We start from the raw sequence: 22,741 nt of genomic DNA on the forward strand, positions 1-22,741 counted from the left end.
ACAATTCAATACGCACATAATACTCAATGTATATCAAACCAATAAGCAATACATGCGCAATTAATACGTAACAAAGCTTTGCAATAAGAAAATCGAACTACATATTCGTTATTGTACCCTAGCTCAATAATACTATAAAATAAGGGAGCATCGATTCTTGCTTCTAAAATCAATTACAATTTAACATTATGTACATTGTTGATAATAATTACATCAAAAAAGGAACATCTAAAATATTTGTACCCTAAAATGACTATGTAAAGAAATTTGATTGCAACATTGCTATAAAGAAAACTTGGAAGAAGGCGAAGTTTACCGATAAGCTGAACTTTTCGTCTTGTATCACTGGTTCTACGTGTTCTGCTTCATGTGCACTTGTTTCCTGGACGTCGGCATTCTCCAGGTTATCGGCTTCCTCCGAGACCTGCAAAAATATTGTCTGCTCATAAAAACCTGCATCCTCCTCCAGATCCAGATCAATCTCCATCTTCATCGGCATTCTTTCTGCGAAAATTTTGGCTCTAAGCGTTATATATTGCTGTGATTCGCGCCTTAAATTCTGAAAAAATAAGCGTCAAACTAAATTTAACATTATCTCCCGGGTCGGGCTGAAAGACGGGTCGAGTTTACGAGGTTTACGCAAGTCAATTGACTTTTTAACCCTTTCCACGTAAGCAACCGAACACATCTTTGCGATCGGATTCCACACAGAATAATTTCTCCTATTTGAGACAAATTTTTTACTATTTTGCTTTTCACATCACAATCATAATTCTTTTTTACTACTACTTGCTGCTTTCAAAAAATTTATATTCTAAAACACCATTTCTTACAACACTCAAAAAAACTGCTTTCTCCACAACAATCTTATAATCATCTTTATAGAAACTGTAGTCATCCAAAATTGACCCTCAATCATACAAAAACTCAATGTTCTGAATCCAAATTATAAAACAAAATTCATCCAATGTATTCTCCATCCATAAATAAATTAACATAAAATGGTCATTTAAATTCTATTTATTTTAATTCAAGCCCCACCTAAAATAAAGAGCACATCATATATTTAAAACTTGACTGTTTAAAAAAAATATATCCGCACTAAAAAAATACTCCATTGCATATCTCAAACTAACCAGTTAAAATATATTTTAATAATCAAAATAAAATTAATAATTTAAATTATAACAAAATAATCCATCTCATCATTCCTGTTACCATTATGCCTGCTAATTTAAAAATCATTATATTCAGCAGCGACAACTAACTTTTAATCTAAGCTACACAATCAAATCACATATCATTTCCTCTTCTTATGAACCTTGGCCAAGCAATTTGACTTGAAATTTCTATCTTTGGAATTCTCTCCTTTCACTGCTGATCTATTAACACTGCCTTTATGCTTCAATTTGTGCTTTCTGTTTTTGTGCTTTGGAAGATTTGATACTTGTAGTACATTAGTCTCAGTATCCCCATCCTCTTCCTCAAATCCTGTAAACCCAGTAAGTTTATCAAATTCACTTTCATCAATAGCCCCTCTCTTGAGTCTTTTCAATAACCGGTACTCGCGTTCCAATTCTGCATCATCTTCTTTTGTTCGAATAGATTTTCGCTGCTTTCCAGTTTTCTTCCTTACCAATGTAGGAGCAAGTTTAAAACTTTGCTTGTCAGTTTCTGATTTTGGCAGTTGAGATTCTGCTTCTTTCTTCTGTTGTAATGTCTTCTGTCTTTGTTTCTCCCGGGCTTTGTCTCTGCGTTCAGGAAAATATAAAAGGGGAAAAATGTTTGATTAAAGATGAAAGAGGAATTAATGATCTCTAGTTTGAAGGATAAAGAAATGGAAAATAAATTTAGTGTGTATATATCCTAATTGGATCCTAGATCAGCATTAAAATGATAGAAATATATAAAAAATCAATTAATTTTTATATTACACTCAGCTCAAAATAAATTAAAGAAATTAAAATTCCTAATCAAATTTTGAGGATTTCCAGACCCAAATGTTTCTCCTAAAGATATACATAAACCAGCTTTAGTTAGCTAACTAGGACAGGGGGGAAAAAACTTACTTGTATTTGATATGAGAAACATTAACATCATTTATAGGAGTAAAACCATCAATCGATAAAGAATAATGCTTTACTTCTGGCATTGAAGGGATCTGCAATAAGCCATATCCCATTGCCAATTTCCCTATCTCCAGTTCTTTCCATCTGTAAAGGATTGGTCATCAAAAAAAGAAGGTACTGAATGATTTGAATTGTATTGATGGAAGACACAACCTGAAGATGTAAGAGCAGTGATGCTCTTTATATGCGCGAATAAATGACACAAATGCTTTAAGACCCTTCTCCATGATGGCTCGATCTTTCATTGCAGCAGCCCTTATCTGCAAAAGTGACATTTAACAAGCCTGCAGTCCTTCAAAGCATTAAATTGAATGAAGGTTTCCAACATTGCAAAATATGTATTGAAAAATAAAATCACCAAAACAAAAATTGTTATTTAGGAATAAAATTTGGCATTGAATTTGCACTGACGTTAGTACAATATAAATTTTCATTGATTCATATATTACAATCATCTCAAAACATTCAATGATTTAGATACCCATTTTGATCAAAAATTAATTAGGATATTTTAACCCAAAAAATTTCCTTTATTTAGTAGGGAGATGCAGTGTAATTTGGCATTGGAGATGGAAAGTCCTCTACAATATGGCGCGTGTACTACCTAAAGCACAAAAAAAAAACACAGCCAGATATCATAATACTAGTCACAGCAAGCAATCACATTTAACTCTATTTTATTTTAGGGCAGAAAATCAAAAGCATGCGAAACAAAGTATTTCAACATGTTGATAAAAATCGTGAGCTCATGTGTATCCAACAGCTAGAATCTCAATAAAATCTACTGAGATTCAGATGTTGAGAACAAAAGTTCATAACTTCCGAAGTCCTTAAGACAAGTTTCCATGCTGCAACATTGTTATAATATAAGTGTAAGAAAAGATATTATTGCAACTTCAACAATCGCATGTTTATCCTACATAAAAGATTGAAGGAATGTCAAATCACGTATAAACAATCCTGAATTAACTCTTGAAAAAAGAAAAGGCAAAGAAGGATCATCTGAAACAAGAAATAGGTATCGGAGGCCAAATGTTTATTACTATATGTATGACAACAAAGATGTGGAGAATGTAATAGATCAACCTTCTGATTGTTCATAAAGTGATGACTTAGCGATTGATCATTTTAACACAAAAAAGTTACTAAAGTATTTCTGGTTAAAACTTTTTATCCTTGCATATCATTCAGTCCTCTTAAAGATGTCATAGAAGCACGTAATAAGAGGAAAAAAGACCAAAAGCTGTTGAGCAAAGATAAATCAAGCTTCCGTAACATGAGTTTAGTATGCAGCATTTCAAATCGTACGGAATAATTTTAGAGAAAAAAAAAACAGACCAAGTAATAAAAATAAAATATAAAACAGATTATAGCATAGATGTCACCAAAAACAATAATATACGGCATATAAAAATATAAGGAAACTTGCCAAAGGAATGACATCAAGGGCAGGGGAAAAGCATTTTCTCTCTTGAGTTGGCACCCTTCTTAGACTCAAAAGCTCAACATAAGCATCTTCCTATAAAAGGGCATATAAAGTCAAACTGGAAGCATAATTCCTCAGGTAACAATTTGTGAAATTAAAGCTGCAAAAACAAGCAAACCTTTGGCATGATAAATACGATGGCATTTCCTTGCCTTCCTATCCGTGCAGTTCTGCCAACTCTATGCACGAATACATTCGGATCTTGAGGAGGGTCATACTGAAACAGTAACACAACAAATTTGTTAAATTTATTCATCATTAACACAATAACATCCCAAGAAGTTTTCTCTTACAATTTCAGAAAAGCTCTCACGTCTGATTCAAGTCAACAGCTAAGATTGCACTAAGCCAAAGATATTTCCATTCATAATTAATTTCCGGAAAATAAATTTCAAATTCGCAAATCATAAATGGGCCATTAACATTCTTTAATTATATGCATCTTTGAACAGATTAAGTAAACAACTTTCTTGATCATATCTGATTCATTCACATTTAAAACTCTAATAGTGCTTTCTTACTCAGTAACTTCAATTAATACCACAAAAGGGGTAGGGAGAGGTGAGAGGGCGAACACAAGTATCTCATGGAGAACAGGAAGAGCCACGAGGAAAACAAGAACGATAAAGTGGGCTAAATTTGGAGAGTGACTTGTTTCGTGAGAAGAGTGATAAGAATATTGGAATTTCAGGAGGACAATAAAGAGCATAAATAAGGAGGTAAAACAAAAAAGGGAAGAGGAACCTGAATATTTATAACCGTACAGCAGCTTAATATGAGTATAAATCTTGGCATCCTGTGGCATGGAGGATGCGGATGAACAAGATTGCAAGATTATTGAGTAGTCTTGACATCATTTATCATAGTGGGATAAGATGGAAATGTAGGAACATGATACGCCATCCGCAGTATTACCATCATGACCCTCGGCAATCACATAGGAGTAGGAAAACACCACCTTGGTTGAAGGACTTCACATGCCAAAATGATACTAATTACATCATTAATGGATGTACTGATTTTTTTGGCTTTAGCTTAAGCAATGTATTAGCATGTTTGTAGGAACCTCATTATAAATAAAGATGTTATTCTATTGTGGGGTAAGAAATAAATAAATCTTTCTTTTCTTCTTTCATCTCCTTGTCCAGTTCTTCATCTCCTTATTCCATTTATCTCCATTCCATGCCCATACTCCTCGTGCCATAGCTAGTCAACTTAAGTTGATCCATCAATCGATCTTTTTTGTTAAGACCTCCTAGTTTGCTCCTTTTCGCTCATCCCTTTCTAGTTTCTCCTATCACAAATCACATAATCTCTACCGATCTTTGTTTACTTCTCATCTCACAGCGCTTTCATTTTTATTCAGTCATTTCCTTATATTTTTTTTTAATTGAAGGTAGGGGTGTAAACAAGTCAAGCCGAGCTCGAGTCACCCTTAGCTTGAGCTTAAGTTTGAACTTGATTAATTAATCAAGTTCGAGCTCGGGCTTTATTCTACGAGTTCGAGCCGTTTCATTTATTATGAAAGAGAGAAATGATATTGATTTAACCAATTACTATAATAAAATTATTAAAAGAATGAGAAATAAGAAAAATAATAACGAATAGCCTAAAATAAAAAGGTGAGATATAACTTTTAAAATATTTTTAATAATTTTGAACTTAAAATTTTAAATGCTAATATATTTTAAATGCATTTTATACTAATATTTTTTAAACAAGTCGGCTCGCGAGCTAATGAGTTGAGTCAGTGCTAGCTCAAGCTCGACTCGTTAACTCATCAAGCTCGGCTCACGAGCTAGTTATTGAGCCAACTCACGAGTTGGCTTGACTCACTTACACCCCTAGTTGAAGGCATCCAATCTTCTGTCAAGATGGTGGAGGTATGATTATCTCCTTAAATCTTTTGGGGTCTTCTTCAAGAAATTAATAATAAATCAGGTAAGTTGAAAGCCAAGAAAGATTCCCAACCCCAAAGTAGTCTGCTTCCTTCACCAATTTACCCACATCAGTTTCTTCTAGCATACCAGCACAACTGAGCCCTAATCCTTTTTGTGGGATCAAGTTGGAACTGTATCAGTTTTCCAGAGGAAATCCAAAAGCGTGGATTCAAAAAGTTGATCAATTTTATGGATTTCATAAGCTGTCCAGTTAGGATAAGCTTTCTTTGATTTCTTTCCATATGATTGGACTGACGGAGGAATGGTTTTTGTGGGTTGAGAAGATTCATCGGCTCTCGAGTTGGCTGGAATTTTTAAAGGTCTAGAATTCCAGGCTTGGCCCCTCCAAAAACAAAATTTTAGAGGTGAACTCAAAAAATTATTTCAGCACTCAACTATTTTAGAATTTCAAAACCAATTTGGGCAACTAGCAGTTTTTTTCCCGATATTGACAATGCTTTTGCGAAGTTGTTTTGAGTCATGGGTGGGTCCCTAAATCAAATATCCATAGAGAGGTTTACGCCATCTACTCTTGATCAAGCCACTGATTTGGCTAAGTTATTTGTAGATAAATTTTGTGATGCCACTTTTTCTTTTGTTTTATATTTTTCAGGTTCTTCCAACTTTCAATGAATCTCAACAACTAACCTCCATCACTCAAACCTGATATTTTTTACACTACACCGACTAAACCTTCTTTCCCAATCCAAAAGCTCGCCGCCTTAGCAGAAATGACAGAGAATCGTAAAAAAAGGTTTCTGCAATAATTGTGATGTGTGGTGTCACTGCAATCAATCTCCTCAGGATCTGCTATCTTTACTTGATGACATGAATGAAGCAACAACTATTAGTCATCATGCTTTTGATGGCCAACCTTCACCAAAGAATAACTTCATGGGTTTCTCTTTAATCATCAAGTTCATATTCTTATCTATACTGAGTCTACCCACAAATTTATTCAAAAACAACTGGTTAAATTTATTGGGTTGTCGATAGTTCAGAATTCACCATTCAAGGTCATGGTGGAAAATAGCGACAACTGAACTTGCACAAGCAAATCTTCAAATGTCAATCTCAATATACAGGGTAATCATTTTTCCATGGATCTTTTTGTTCTTCCTATTCATGGAGCTACATGGTGTTAGGAATTCAATGTCTCGAGCTACTTGATTATTTCCTTACAAACTTTAAAATGTATATCATGCAATTTCAATGGCATGGAAAACAGATCACGTTATGTGTTCATATTAATACTATTGCTAAATACATTCACTTGCATCAATTATAAAAATTAAATGATACTAATCGCATTGCTGCTTATTTTCAATCGGTACCCATCGAGGTTGATCATAGCCCTATTCCTTCTTCCACACCTATTATACTTGCACCTTTACAATTGCTTATCTCTCAGTTTGATATTTATTTACAATTTCTACGTATCTTCTCCCTCAATGCTCTCATGATCATTTAATCCATATAATTTCGTGTTCTTGACCTATTAATATTAAGCCTTATCGTTACCCTCATTGTCAAAAAAATTCAAATTATAATCATGGTTAATGAAATTACAAGTTTTAGTTATCCATCTTAGAGTCAATCCATTTTGTTCACATGTTGTTTTTGTTAAAAAGAAAGATGGTTCTTGGCATTTTTTGTGTGAATTATCGAGCTTTAAAGAAAATTTTATTCCAAATAGGTATATCTAATTTCTACTATCGATGAGTTATTTGATTAACTTTATGGAGTCACTATTTTTTCACAACTTGATTTACATTCTAATTATCATCAAGTTCATGTGGTTATCACTAATATTCATAAAACTGTTGCGTGCTTCATGAGGGTCATTACAAGTTTCTAGTTATGTCATTTGGTCTCTCTAATATCCATGCTTCTAAAATTCTAATTAATTCTATTCTAACCTTATGTATGTCAATTCATTATTATTTTCTTCAAAGATATTATCATTTACAGTCAATACATGAATAATCATGTCCATCATTTGAATGCTATTTTAATTGTTTAAGGGGAAACTCACTTTTTTTTCACGTTAAGTCCAAGTTTTTTTTTATCAAGTTACTATTCCTTATTAAAACATATAGTTGGCAATATACACATCACCAGATAAAACTAAAACTTCTGCTATTCACAATGGTCAACGCCTACGACAGTTAAATTACATGGTTTTTGGGCCTTACTGGTTATTATTGACGGGTTGTTCTTATTAATCTCATTGCTGCTTATTTTCAGTCGGTACCCATCAGGGTTGATCATAGCCTTATTCCTTCCACACTTATTATACTGGCATCTTTACAATTGCTTATCTCTCAGTTTGATATTTATTTACAACTTCTACGTATCTTCCCCCTCAATGCTCTCATGATCATTTAATCTATATAATTTCGTGTTCTCAGCCTATTATTATTAAGCCTTATCGTTACCCTCATCGTCAAAAAATTAAATGATACTAATCGCATTGCTGCATATTTGCAGTTGGTACCCATCGGGGTTGATCATAGCCCTATACCTTCTTCCACACCTATTATACTGGCACCTTTACAATTGCTTATCTCTCAGTTTGATATTTATTTACAACTTCTACGTATCTTCTCCCTCAATGCTCTCATGATCATTTAATCCATATAATTTCGTGTTCTCAGCCTATTAATATTAAGCCTTCTCGTTACCCTCATTGTCAAAAAAATGCAAATTATAATCATGGTTAATGACCTAACAAGTTTTATTTATCCATCTTAGAGTCAATCCATTTTGTTCACATGTTGTTTTTGTTAAAAAGAAAGATGATTCTTGGCATTTTTGTGTGAATTATCGAGCTTTAAAGAAAATTTTATTCCGAATAGGCATATCTAATTTCTACTATCGATGAGTTATTCGATTAACTTTATGTAGTCACTATTTTTTCACAACTTGATTTACATTTTAATTATCATCAAGTCCATGTGGTTATCACTAATATTCATAGAACTATTGTGTGCTTCATGAGGGTCATTACAAGTTTCTAGTTATGTCATTTGGTCTCTCTAATATCCATGTTTCTAAAATTCTAATTAATTCTATTCTAACCTTATCTATGTCAATTCATTATTATTTTCTTCAATGATATTATCATTTACAGTCAATCCATGAATAATCATGTCCATCATTTGAATGCTATTTTAATTGTTTAAGGGGAAACTCAATTTTTTTCACATTATGTCCAAAGTTTTTTTTTTATCAAGTTACTATTCCTTATTAAAACATATAGTTGGAAATATATGCATCACCAGATGAAACTAAAACTTCTGCTATTTCACAATGGTCGACGCCTAGGACAGTTAAACAATTACATGGATTTTTGGGCCTTAATGGTTATTATTGACGGATTGTTCTTATTAATCGCATTGCTGCTTATTTTCAGTCGGTACCCATCGGGGTTGATCATAGCCCTATTCCTTCTTCCACACCTATTATACTGGCACCTTTACAATTGATTATCTCTCAGTTTGATATTTATTTACAACTTCTACGTATGTTCTCCCTCAATGCTCTCATGATCATTTAATCCATATAATTTCGTGTTCTTAGCCTATTAATATTAAGCCTTATCGTTACCCTCATTTAAAAAAAAAAACAAATTATAATCATGGTTAACGACATTACAAGTTTTAGTTATCCATCTTAGAGTCAATCCATTTTGTCACATGTTGTTTTTGATAAAAAGAAAGATGGTTCTTAGCATTTTTGTGTGAATTATCGAGCTTTAAAGAAAATTTTATTCCAAATAGGTATATCTAATTTCTACTATCAAAGAGTTATTTGATTAACTTTATGGAGTCACTATTTTTTCACAACTTGATTTACATTTTAATTATCATCAAGTCCATGTGGTTATCACTAATATTCATAGAACTATTGTGTGCTTCATGAGGGTCATTACAAGTTTCTAGTTATGTCATTTGGTCTCTCTAATATCCATGCTTCTAAAATCCTAATTAATTATATTCTAACCTTATCTATGTCAATTCATTATTATTTTCTTCAATGATATTATCATTTACAGTCAATCCATGAATAATCATGTCCATCATTTGAATGCTATTTTAATTGTTTGATGCTTATTTTCAGTCGGTACCCATCGGGGTTGATCATAGCCCTATTCCTTCTTCCACACCTATTATACTGGCACCTTTACAATTGCTTATCTCTCAGTTTGATATTTATTTACAACTTCTACGTATGTTCTCCCTCAATGCTCTCATGATCATTTAATCCATATAATTTCGTGTTCTTAGCCTATTAATATTAAGCCTTATCGTTACCCTCATTTAAAAAAAAAAACATTAAATGATACTAATCGCATTGCTGCTTATTTTCAGTCGGTACACATCGGGGTTGATCATAGCCCTATTCCTTCTTCCACACCTATTATACTGGCACCTTTACAATTGCTTATCTCTCAGTTTGATATTTATTTACAACTTCTACGTATCTTCTCCCTCAATGCTCTCATGATCACTTAATCCATATAATTTCGTGTTCTCAGCCTATTAATATTAAGCCTTATCGTTACCCTCATTGTCAAAAAAATGCAAATTATAATCATGGTTAACGACATTACAAGTTTTAGTTATCCATCTTAGAGTCAATCCATTTTGTTCACATGTTGTTTTTGATAAAAAGAAAGATGGTTCTTAGCATTTTTGTGTGAATTATCGAGCTTTAAAGAAAATTTTATTCCAAATAGGTATATCTAATTTCTACTATCAAAGAGTTATTTGATTAACTTTATGGAGTCACTATTTTTTCACAACTTGATTTACATTCTAATTATCATCAAGTTCATGTGGCTATCACTAATAGTCATAAAACAGTTGTGTGCTTCATGAGGGTCATTACAAGTTTCTAGTTATGTCATTTGGTCTCTCTAATATCCATGCTTCTAAAATCCTAATTAATTATATTCTAACCTTATCTATGTCAATTCATTATTATTTTCTTCAATGATATTATCATTTACAGTCAATCCATGAATAATCATGTCCATCATTTGAATACTATTTTAATTGTTTAAGGGGAAACTCACTTTTTTCACGTTAAGTCCAAACTTTTTTTTTATCAAGTTACTATTCCTTATTAAAACATATAGTTGGCAATATACGCATCACCAGATGAAACTAAAACTTCTGCTATTTCACAATGGTCGACGCCTATGACAGTTAAACAATTGCATGGGTTTTTGGGCCTTACTGGTTATTATTGACGGGTTGTTCTTCACTTTCCCAACAAATTACAACAGAAAGATTCTTTTAATTGGATGCCTTACTCCGATGTTACATTGAAGGTTTGAAATTAGCATTATCTAATCCTCCTTTGCTAGCCCTACAGATTCCACTAAGTCTTTTAATATTGAAACAGATGCTTTTGAGACTGGGATTGGGGCCATATTAATCCAAGGAAAGCAATTAATTGCCTTTTAAAATAAAAATTTAAATTCTCATCTACAACATTCTCTAAGTATGTTCGCAAACCTTTTGCTATTACAGAATATATTGCTAAGTTGCGGCAATATCTTTTAGATGCAAAATTCATCATAAGAACTAATCAAAGTAGCATTCGTGAAATTATTTCAAACTCCTGAACAACAATGATTTTAGTTATATTACTTGGGTTTGATTATTCTATTGAATATAATACAAGAAGATCCAATAAATTGGTTGATCTTGTCTCAATTATATGAATCAGATTCTATAATTACTAGCTTTTTCTACTTCCTCTATAGTCACTCCCTTACTTTATCATATTCAACAAGCTACCACAGAGGACCCTACATTACAGCAACTGCTCAATAATGTCAGCAACTGATCAATAATGTCACTAATGCTCCAACCAGCTATTCAAATTATTCGTCTAAAGTGGGCTTGTTATTCTATAAGAACAAAATTTATATTCCATCTGATCTACAAATCAACACTTTTATCTGACTTTCATTCAAATTTGACAGCAGATCAAAGCAGAATTAAATAGATCACCTTGCCACATTATTTTTGGCCTTCTTTACAAAGTGATGTTCATAAATTCCTTTAGAATTGTCCAAGTTTGTTGTGGAGGTTGATTTAAATGGTTACTGTTAGATTTATTAGATTTATTATGTAATTATAATAATTTCATCACATATCCTAATTTTTTTTAGGTATACATAATATTTATAACTGTAATATATCCTCATTATTGAGGGAAATTTTCCTTTACTATGTTTTTTTCTTATTGCACCCTTATCATTTTTATATTGGCATGCTTGTATTAGAAAATGACATAGCCCTAGCCCTATTAACCCTCATCAAGCACTCTCTACTATTCACATCGCCGAACTCTCTTCATGTACAAATTATTTTCTCTTCACACTCCTATCTCAACAATGCTAGTAACCCAACGTCATCTCGACATCTTTGCTCCCATTGACTTTACAACGGCATGTCAAGCCTTCAAACTCAACAATGTAGTGTCAATCTTTTAAATGTTCTCGGTTCTCCAAACATCTCATTCTAGCATCAATCGGCTCAGATTGGCAATTTAAAAACCTGTTAAATAACTCTCACCTTAGATCTCTCAATCTTTTTGCACTATACATCTCTCAAAGCTCCTTGCTATAACTCCATGAGTTTGCACGGGATATTAGAATTATTTAAATTATTATATTATGGTATTGATATTATCACCAATGTTTAATATTTATTGGAGATCTATAATATAATTTATAATATATCCTCGTTATTAAACATATTCTCCTTCATTATACTTTCCTTATTGCTCTCTTCTTTGGTTTTTCTATAAACATATTTGTACTAGCATCATGATTAATCTAGTAAAGATGAAATATTTTTATGATATCTAATAGTTAGCAAAGTTGAAATGTCTGTACAAGGCTCGTGTAGATCTCATAAAAATAGTTTGAGCTGTTCACAAGTCACAACCACAGTACACTCCAACTGTTGTAATCACTTGATTGGAGAGCTAAGGAATCGTGAAACCTAATTGGCCCATTTTAGAGAGACATGGAAGTACACCTAAAACAATAGCCAACAACTAACTGCCACAGTTAAAAGAATTTATGCAGCCCAAACCTAGATCCAACATAGACAAAAAGGAGCACAGGTGACACACAATTGCTGTCGAAGTTCAACGTACAGAAAGAATTGACTCGTCACAAAAAGTAACATAAAAGGGAATATACTTCTGTTATACAACTACAACATAAATTTTACCTGCACGATCCAATCCACACCAGGAATATCTAGTCCCCTTGCTGCTACATCAGTGCATAGAAGAACGCCACTTGAAAGTGCAGAGAAAGATGACAATGCTTTCTCCCGAGCAGTCTAGAGAAAGTAGGAAGTATTGAAGCAGGTTGAAACGTGGCAAAACAGTGTCACCTTGATAAGCTAATGGATGATAAATAAGTTAAAAATCACCATTCTCACCTGTTTCATCTTCCCGTGCAGAGGAATTAAGGGAAAGCCTTTAAGAACAGAAAGCTGTGGTAGAACACTGCCCCAGTAGTCAACACAAGCACAGGTCATGAAGTAGCTGCAAGCAGTGAGCAAAAACTACATCACAACAATCAAAACCGTACACGCATTAAGGACTAGAAAGGAATACAGATTTTTATTCACATCCTTACATTATTATCTTTTTTGAAATGTTTTGTAATAAGAATTCAACAAGATGAGATGACTTTTTCTCGGCTTCACATAACAAATACTGCAAGACACATAAAATAAGAGTTCAGAATCAAGCGGACCACTATTTAGGAGCCTTAAAAGCCAATTTCTACAACAATAATGGAATCACATTCCAAGAGCATTGGGTAGCCATTTTATTCATATAGCCAATTATCCAAAACCAAACATTTGCAAGTTCAAGGATCATAAAGATAACAGTATATCAAACAAACCAAATGGAAGGATGACATTACAAGGTCTTCTTAGCATTCCCTACAGCCATTTCCATGCAAACTTCTCTTGTCAGACAGCATGCGCTGCTACAAATGGTTAATCATTCTTGAAAATCTTTTAGCAGATATAAAATCCTTATTACCGACTATCTATATGATGTTTAGTATAAGCGAATTATGCAAGTCACTTATGTCAGCTAACTCCACAGCTGGTAAGAATTAATGCTTGGTAGAGAGGCAGTAGCAATGCGAATGTTACTGTTTGTGCGGGTGGTGGGTGGGGTGGGGAGGGGTTCATGGAATACTGAGAAACAAGAGATCCTACAGAATTCTACTGTCGCATAGTTAGAATATATTGAACTCTTAATTACTTTCCTTTCAGCATAACGGTTCGCTTCTTTACCCTTTCATACATGTACAGAGTAGCATGCATTATTGTTCCATGAAAAAAGATTTGGTAATAATATTTTGATTTGGTATGCCGAACACCACTCTATTTATAAAAAAAAAAATCATGGTGTAATTCCATATATAAGTTACGACTTGACACAAGTGAATAGAGTCCTAAGTTAGAACTTCTGTTCTTGGTTATGGCTATGGCTTCTAGAGGCTCTTTAATCAATAGCCTTTTGGCATTTTCAATGAACAAATTCACATATTTTTTTATCTACTCAATGACCAAAATAAGAAATGCTTGCTCGATTTTGAATTGTTAAAAGAAAATAGCGACACATATTGACATACTTTACCTCATATCTTCTTTACCAGGGCATATGAAGACCTATGATGCACCGACACGCCTCTTAAAGAGGGAATGCAGTGTCGGACACGGCATGGACACGTGTCCGACACGGCATTGGAGTGTCGGAATTTAAAACATTAAAATCTAAATCGGACACGCGTGTCCGGTTATTAAATGATAAAATCGTCGTGTCCACGCTGCACCCGTGTCCTATATTTTTAAAAATTGCCGTGTCCCGTGTCCGTGTCGTGTCGCGTCCGTGTCGCCGTGTCCGTGTCGGTGCATCATAGATGAAGACAGTAGCCATCAGCTGATATAAATTTATAGAATTTTTCTCCATACTAGAGACTATTCCAGTTCTCCCTCTATCTCAGCCAACAAAGTATAAAATGTAATACAGTCAGCCAGTAAACCAGTGGCCTATATTAATTTTGGATGACAAGAAAAAGAGAATGTAAGAAGGAAAGGATCTCTAAAATCATTCAATCAAGGATTTCCCTTGGAATCACACCTACTCTTCTTGGAATCACTTGAAGAAGAAAACCTCAAATTTTATAATTTTGTTCCAAATCATTCATAATAAAAAAATAAGCTCTAAATCATTCATGAGAAAAAAAATAATCTCCAATCTTCCAAGAAATGCATGTCCTGACCTTATAGCATAAACTTACATCAACAATCCTAAGAAAACTACCTAAAAGCAAAACAAATTTAAAAAAAAAACATTCTCTACCTGATATTTTAATAAGATATCCTTCTGAATAAGAATATCCCTGCATCATATACAATTTATGGCTTCCATCAATAAAAACAACTTGAAGCCAGCCTAAATTTTTATTTAAAAACTAATGGAACCTTGTGAACATTTTAAAAATAAAGAAATTAAAAGCTGAGATTAGTGATATATTTAAGTTTGTAGGATAAAGACCATTTCGCACATAAACATCAAGACAAGAGGAATTAGAGAAGAATAAGAGAACTCGAGAATAAAGAAAAAGACAAAGAACTAGAAAGGAGACGCACAAAGAAATATACAAAGATAGTGTGTGAGAGCAATCCTACCACTATAAGAGAGGAGAATTTTAATTTTGCATTCAAATGCATAATAATGCAACCTAAATGTAATTATTCTATTTATAGTAATAGGAAACATAGGGATTACAAGAGAAACAGTAAAGAAAGAATGAACAATTCTAAGAATGATAAATAAAAGAGAAAATGTTTAAGTATTCCCTAACCACGAATCACCAAATAAATCATTAAATACAAATAACTAAACAAAATCAGAAATTTATGATCAATCATTTGCAGAAACAAACATAAGTCTGAGTCTAAGGGTTGTCATCAACTTCCCGAGGGCACAAGGAACTATCCTCCGTAGAGTTATGCTAATAATACTCACCCATAAGGTCAAGATCAACTAATGTAAATGCTTTGAACTTCACTTTTATAATTATTTCTTTATCCAAATCACACATCTGACGCCTATGTTAATATACACATTATCATATCCTACAAGGCTTTCATTTTAGATTATTTATATGATGATAGTGTTCCTAACATCTATCCAACTTAAAGCGTGCTTTTGAAGCAAAGCGTTGTAGTATGATGAAAGTTCTTATCACATGTGGGTGTAGCAACAAGCATATTTGCAAGATGCACTAAGCATATGTTATCAAAGGCCTATTCAGTTCTTATCACATGTGGGTGTAGCAACACGCATATTTGCAAGATGCACTAAGCATATGTTATCAAAGGCCTATTCAGTACTCACCAACTAAACGTGTGTTATTAAACCCTTATTAGATACTCATTGGTTCAAGATTTCTCCCGATATAGGATTTCACATGCTATTAAATCAACTAAATTACAAACAAAAAACCCCTCATATCACCTCCGTGGCTTAGTCTATCATTTTGTTCTAGTTTTTCTCAACTATCACTTTCCCCACTATAGACATACAATATATATAATTTGTCCTCTGTCATGATACAGCTTTTCAGCAATCAACTCTCACGCATTGTGGTGTGGCCTCCTATACTTTAGGTTGTTTGGTGCCCCTACATTAAATCTTTGTTACTGTCAATCTCACATGTATTCTTGATTTTGAAGCATTTTTCGGTAATGTAAATCCTTATATCTTTGATTCCTCCTCTAGCTTGAGAATCATTGTATTCTTTCACTTTTGTTTTGATTTATGTTGCAATTTTTATTAAGTCAAATTTGCTTTCATGTTATTTTATACTTATAAGTTAAATTTTGAAAATTGTCTTCAAATTAGATAAACAAATCATATTTCCTTTCAAATTTACAAATAATTTTAATCATTTATTCAACAATCCAAGTTCTTATCATTATTACATGTATCCATATATTTGCTAAAAATTATTAAGTAATGTGGTTAAGTTTTGTTCATTCAATGGGTATTATATGTATGTATGTTTATGTATGTATGTATGTGTGCATATACAAACATACACAAATATGCATGTATATACAGAAAAACATATGAAAGGATGTACAAATATAGATACATATATATGTATATATAAATACATGTATACACATTAAGCATGAATAAAAAAAGAACCCCGGATTTTATAGTGTGCTTTGCACTTTGAAAAGACCAGTCAATCTTTAGAATCGAACTCAAATTCTTATTCATCAAGGGGCTTATTAGTTTTAGAATTAGTAGCTTTCAAATTTTCAATTCTTCCTATATCCTAATTCACGGCCTCCCACATTTGATCATATTTATATAGCATTTCAGTAATTTTATAGCTTTTTTTTAAAATTGAATCCATTTGTTGAACTATTAAATGACCCGATATTGAGGCTATCATACTAAATTTGATGTAATGTTCTAGCATCTAGGATAGCTAGAATGCAATATGGATTTAATGCAGCCAACCAATGCAATAAGCATGACAATTCCATGCCAAACAAATTATTAATCATAAAACAATAGTTTGCTATGAAACCAGAAATAGTAAACTCCAATTTGTACGAAGAAAGAGTTTTGGTCTTATACTAGCAAATAATGGAAAGACAATTAAGGATCACTAAAACCATTCCCATGAATGAAATTTCACAAAAAAAAAGAAAAAAACAAAAATTAGATTGAAATAAATCTAACCAAATTCAATCATATTTTAATAAATAAAATTTTGACAAAAAGGAGTTAGAGAGGAAAAAAGGGAAGAAGACGATGAATAAGAAGCCTCACACTCCACAAACCACGAAAATAGTAGTACTCAAACATAACGACACGACATAACTACAAAAAGTAAGACACGACACATAATTAAAATAATATTATATTTTATAAATTATTAATATAAAATACATATTTTTAGAATTTTCTACTAAAGGCATCACAGGCAAAGTATAATATCATATGCATATATTTCACAAAAGAAATTTTCTAAAGATTAAAGAAAAAAACAAACATTATTAATAATAACAGAATCACATAAGCCTTTATTAATCATTATCAGCTATCAATTTTTTTTTAAGTATTTCTAATAGGAAACACTTGAAGATCTCAAGAATTTCCCATCAATCTTTGGAAAACATCAAAAATTCTCCACAAGAATCAACACAAAACTAGGAAAACAATAGATAATTTGTCCTATTTGATGAAATAGAAATGAAAAATACCAAGATACAATTGAATTGATCCTCTATTCAAGAAGATGATCTATCTATCCCAAATCTTTAGATGCTGCTAGAGCACGAAAAAGCTAAGAGATCTCAAATTTTAGCAAATTTCAAGATGTCCTAACCTTAGAAAAACAAACTATTTAATGCATACAATTCAAAAGGAAATCTCTAAACAGTCACTACATTCAAATTTCACTCCCAAATCCCTCAAAAAGCTCCCTTGAATTCTGCGATCGGATCGACATATGCAGGAGAGGCGGAACTTCCGACTCTGTTCCGCCTGGGCTGGTTCCATGTGGGCCGGATGGACCAATCCAATGGGCCGGTCTAACAATACTCCTCTCACAAAGACCCACTCTTATCCTCAAGGTTGAAGGATGGGGCGCTGTTGATAGCTTTCTTCAGCTGATCTGTTAGTGGTCATGTTATTGTCCACTGGAACCAAGCTAAAGCTTTCCCTTCCAAACATAAGGCCACTATTCTCCTCCTCTGTCATCCCATTCACCATGAGATACATCTCCTCCCGGTACACCCACCCATAAGGATCCTCCCTTTCAAATACTACCACCCCAAATTTTATCACCCTAGGATTACTACCACCCCAATAGCTGCTTACTCTTCCAGTGTAGCGATTGTCGTGATCCCTCCATATTTCTCCTATGTATCATGGGTGGGAATCGCGCCTTCCTTCCCTTCGCCTCACATAACCCGATCCCCATGGTTCGGCCCGTCCCCCTCTTTTGGTCGTCCACTCCCCTCACCCAAAAGACCTCCCATAGTGGTCGGCCGCCCCACCACTGACACCACGAAACTCCCTTCTTGTTGTCCCCCCCATTTGATAACCATGTTTTGTCCCTTATCAAAGACCTAGGAAATGGCTCTTGACCCCCTCCTTCCTCGATGGCCCACTCCCCTTACCCAAACTACCTCTCATAGTAGTCGGCCACCATACCTTCTCCACCAAAAGACTTCCTCTATGTTGTCCCCTCATCCACAAACCTTGATCCACCCCTTATCGGAGCCCTAGGAGGTGGCTTTTGATGAAAGAAACTTCCCTCATCAAACTCCTCTTGTCTAGTTTCCTTTACATTCGATTCGGCCAAGGGAATCCAGGTCAAATCTTGGTTAGGCTTAGCCATCGGAACCACCAGTAAAATTTTTGTTTGCATTTCCAAGAGCCTTCTTAATATCTCCTCCACCCTTCTAAATCGGTTTTTCATATGTAAAAATCTTTCTTCCATGGTAGAGAACTTATCCACGCCGGTTTTGAATTGCTCCATCTCGCCTTCCAGCGCCTTCATCTTCTTTGCTATCATTAATTAGATCTAGGTTCCAATTGCAAAAACAATGAAGTTATCTTATTTTTCCACCCAAGAAAGCACTATGATACCGATTTGATAGAAAACACTTGAAGATCTCAAAAATTTCCTACCAATTTTTGGAAAATAGCAAACATTCTCCGCAAGAATCCACACAAAACCAAGAAAACAGCAGATAATTTGTCTTATTTGATGAAATAGAAACGGAAAATACCAAGATACAATTGATCCTCTATTCAAGAGGAGGATCTATCTCTCCCAAATCTCTAGACGCTGCTAGAGCTCAAAAAATCTAAGGTATCTCAAATTTCAGCCAAATTCAAGATGCCCTCTGAACAGTCCCTACATTCAAATTCCCCTCCCAAATCCCTCAAAAATATTTCCCAAAAAGCTCCCTTAAATTCTGCGGTCCGATCGGCATATGCAAGAGAGGCGGAACTTTCGCCTCTGTTCTGCCTAAGCCAGTCCCATGTGGGCCGGCTTGACCGGTCTAACAATTTCTTACAAAATGCCAGAAAAAACCCTCTAAAAAAGTAAATGAAAATATCAATGCCTCCTTCAAAATAACCAAACAAAATGCAACTATATAAGTAAACCTAATTGGAGTTAACGCACTCATAATTATGTTCATTATTAGCACTAGCACCCATGCCCTCTTCACTCACACATTCGCCTTCATCTAAAAAAATATATAGTTTTCAAAGATGGCTCATCAAGAGAGAGATTAGCAACTTGAATTATTAAAATATCATATATTGCACTTAATGTACCTCACCAATGTCCCATAACATAGTCTCTCTTAAGTATATTCTAAGATTATCCAAGAAAAAGGCAACGATTAATATGTAAAACATTAAATATTCATCATGTTGAGTGGTCTTGTTCCTCGTTCTAATGGCAACAAAGCATATACTCCAATTTATTCTACAATAAAAAGAGAAATATAGTTGAGTAAACTATTTAAAAGCTAAATTTCATAGCTGTGGGGAACTAGCATCATAAATTATCCACAACGCCTTTCCATTCTTCATAGGGCATTTGAAAGCTATGGAGTCATGATCAGCAAAAATACCACTAAATCCAAAGAAGTTCGCAAACTATAAATTAATCATTGATTTATCTTCAATTTTTAGAAAAATTCTCTTCAAGCATTTGTCTTCTCATTTGATATCTTTGCAACTTTATATGAAACAACACAATTTGGAGTTTCACTAAGCCAAGCTTGACTATAATACCTAAAAAAAGAATACATATAATAAGTGAGATAAATAATTTTTTGCTTTGAATGCTTAAATCACTATGGATAATCCTAATGAATACCCAAGGATCCACCTAACAATTCTACACAATCCCGACAAAGTATCACTACCTACAATACCACAAATCAAGTCTAACAACCTGAAAGAAGAATGGCAAGCCAAAATATAGCTAGGGAAAGAGGATACAAAGACCTATAAAACAAATGAGCCAAGAACACAAGATCAACAAAAAATAATGCAATCAAACCAGCTCAACCAATCAAATAAAAAGAAAGCAAAAATGGAAACAGCTCGGCTTATGAATAAGATGATGAAATAGGCATGCAAACAATAGCTCCAACTGACTAATAGATTCCAACTAAATTTTAAAATTCAAATTCATAATTTGAATTCACTTTAATATTATAAAATTAAAATTTCAAAATGATATTAATAATGTGAATATTGTGTCCCACCAATGATTATATTTGTTTAGTTGAGCATCACCATCCACAAAAAATGGTGCATGGTAAATATATAACGTAAAAACTTGACCAAGATTTGAATATAAATTGGTCATGAAAGATGCATAAATGGGCAATGGCAAATGAATATCAAAATAAACTGAATATAAAGAGCCAAGAAACCAAAATATTACTTTGGAAACCAAAGGAACAGTTAATAATTATAAATTGATATACCTCCATATGAAGGCCAAAAGGTGTTCTTGTTGAGGTTAATTCTTCTGAGGATGCCAGATTTGCCATTGGCTTAGACTCTGTTCGAACCTCAATCCTAACAGGATTTCTTAAACCAGCCCTGGAAAGTTCTTCAATAGCCTCAGTTTGAGTAGCTGAAAAAAGACCTGTCCGTCGGAGCTTTGGTAGGCAAGATATAATAGAAGTGATTTGTTTTTGAAATCCCATTTCAAGCAGTCTATCCGCCTCATCTAGAATCAAAATCTATTTAACCAAAAATGAATCACCATAAGCAAAGTTATCATAAGGAACAAGAGTATACAAGAAGTCAGAAAAAAAAAATCATCATGTTGTTAATCCTAAAGACATTTAGATAATTATGCCGACTCCAAGTTTTGCCTTAAAGCATAGCACAAAATGAAAGGTAGGCGCTAATATGACAGCAACTAACTGCCTGACAAGCTTAAATGATATTAGGACAACAAATTGAAGGATGAACGTGTGCACTAGTGGAGTCAGTCCATTGATAAATGCATAGTGTCCAAGGCTAAAGCATGTAAGAGATACACCTATGGTGATATCTAGTTGAAGTAGGCAAGTGAAATACCTATCGACCAAAAAATCAGCTTTATTGTTTTAACTAGTGTTAACAATTCCATGGAGCGTTGAATAAAGACAAAGTAACTTCTTTAGCATCTTCCTCAAACATGCATCGCTTGGAATGGGGCTTGTGCCAGATGCACACCGAGCCTGCGAGACAAAGATGGCTTGGCATAACAACCAGCATGACATTTGATTTACTCAAATTTCTTCAAAATAAGAAATGTTGTTCAAAATAAGTGGATTGGCTTGGCTGTAGTAGAATAAGAGGTTGAACAAAAAGTTCATTCTGATGGTGAAGGAGATCGAGAACTTAGTTAACAAACAATAAAAATTTAAAAAGAGATTTAGATGAATTGCTAAAATGAAAAGTGCATGGAGAACATATTTACAAGAAAGATTTTTCATAAGAACAAGAACTGATACAACTATGGCTTGATGTTGTTGTTGGTTTTCTCATGGCACAAACACATAACAAGCAACCTTACATCAAAATGTAAACCACTACAAATATTTTGAAAAGAAAGGCAATTCATAGAAAAGTGATGCACATGAATCCAATGGAAATATGATTACTGAAAAAACGCTGATAAAAGATGTGTGGTTGATCGAGTGCTACACTTCAATAGAATCTAATTACTGGAAAAATGATGCACATAAATCCAATAGAAATCTAATTACTGAAAAAGCATATCAATTCTTCTCTCTACTCGCTCTAGTCTATCACCGCTCTCTTGTCGAGTGCTTTTCCTATGTCTCACTCACATGCTTCCCCTCTATAATCCTCTTTTCTCTATATCCAAGGGTCCATATAGATCTAACCCTTCAGCATCCAAGAAAGATTCCCCTCCCCAAGGCCAAGAAACACCATCATCTCTACTATTCTCAACCTAAAGCCTCCCCCCACCCCATCAAGAAATCTTCAACAAGCAGGAATCACAAGTCGCACGCCATCAAAGATATCATTTTCTTGCATTA

General features: G+C 33.7%; 1 protein-coding gene across 1 annotated transcript in view; it reads right to left on the reverse strand.

Annotated features, from left to right (window-relative positions):
- Nucleotides 1-1,122: 1,122 nt before the first annotated feature.
- LOC110096139 (DEAD-box ATP-dependent RNA helicase 18) overlaps nucleotides 1,123-22,741 on the reverse strand; it is a 31,400-nt gene continuing 9,781 nt past the window's right edge. The window contains exons 3-11 of the mRNA XM_020821915.2: nucleotides 21,167-21,427; nucleotides 13,231-13,310; nucleotides 13,031-13,136; nucleotides 12,815-12,928; nucleotides 3,734-3,832; nucleotides 3,559-3,648; nucleotides 2,283-2,389; nucleotides 2,070-2,213; nucleotides 1,123-1,751 (exon numbers count right to left, since the gene is read on the reverse strand). Of these exons, the coding sequence (XP_020677574.1) occupies nucleotides 1,301-1,751; nucleotides 2,070-2,213; nucleotides 2,283-2,389; nucleotides 3,559-3,648; nucleotides 3,734-3,832; nucleotides 12,815-12,928; nucleotides 13,031-13,136; nucleotides 13,231-13,310; nucleotides 21,167-21,427 (1,452 nt within the window). The 3' untranslated portion in view covers nucleotides 1,123-1,300. The remainder of the gene's footprint in view (nucleotides 1,752-2,069; nucleotides 2,214-2,282; nucleotides 2,390-3,558; nucleotides 3,649-3,733; nucleotides 3,833-12,814; nucleotides 12,929-13,030; nucleotides 13,137-13,230; nucleotides 13,311-21,166; nucleotides 21,428-22,741) is intronic.

This window comes from Dendrobium catenatum, unplaced genomic scaffold (assembly GCF_001605985.2).
Source record: "Dendrobium catenatum unplaced genomic scaffold, ASM160598v2 fragScaff_scaffold_788, whole genome shotgun sequence".
In the NCBI taxonomy this organism is placed as follows: domain Eukaryota; kingdom Viridiplantae; phylum Streptophyta; class Magnoliopsida; order Asparagales; family Orchidaceae; genus Dendrobium; species Dendrobium catenatum.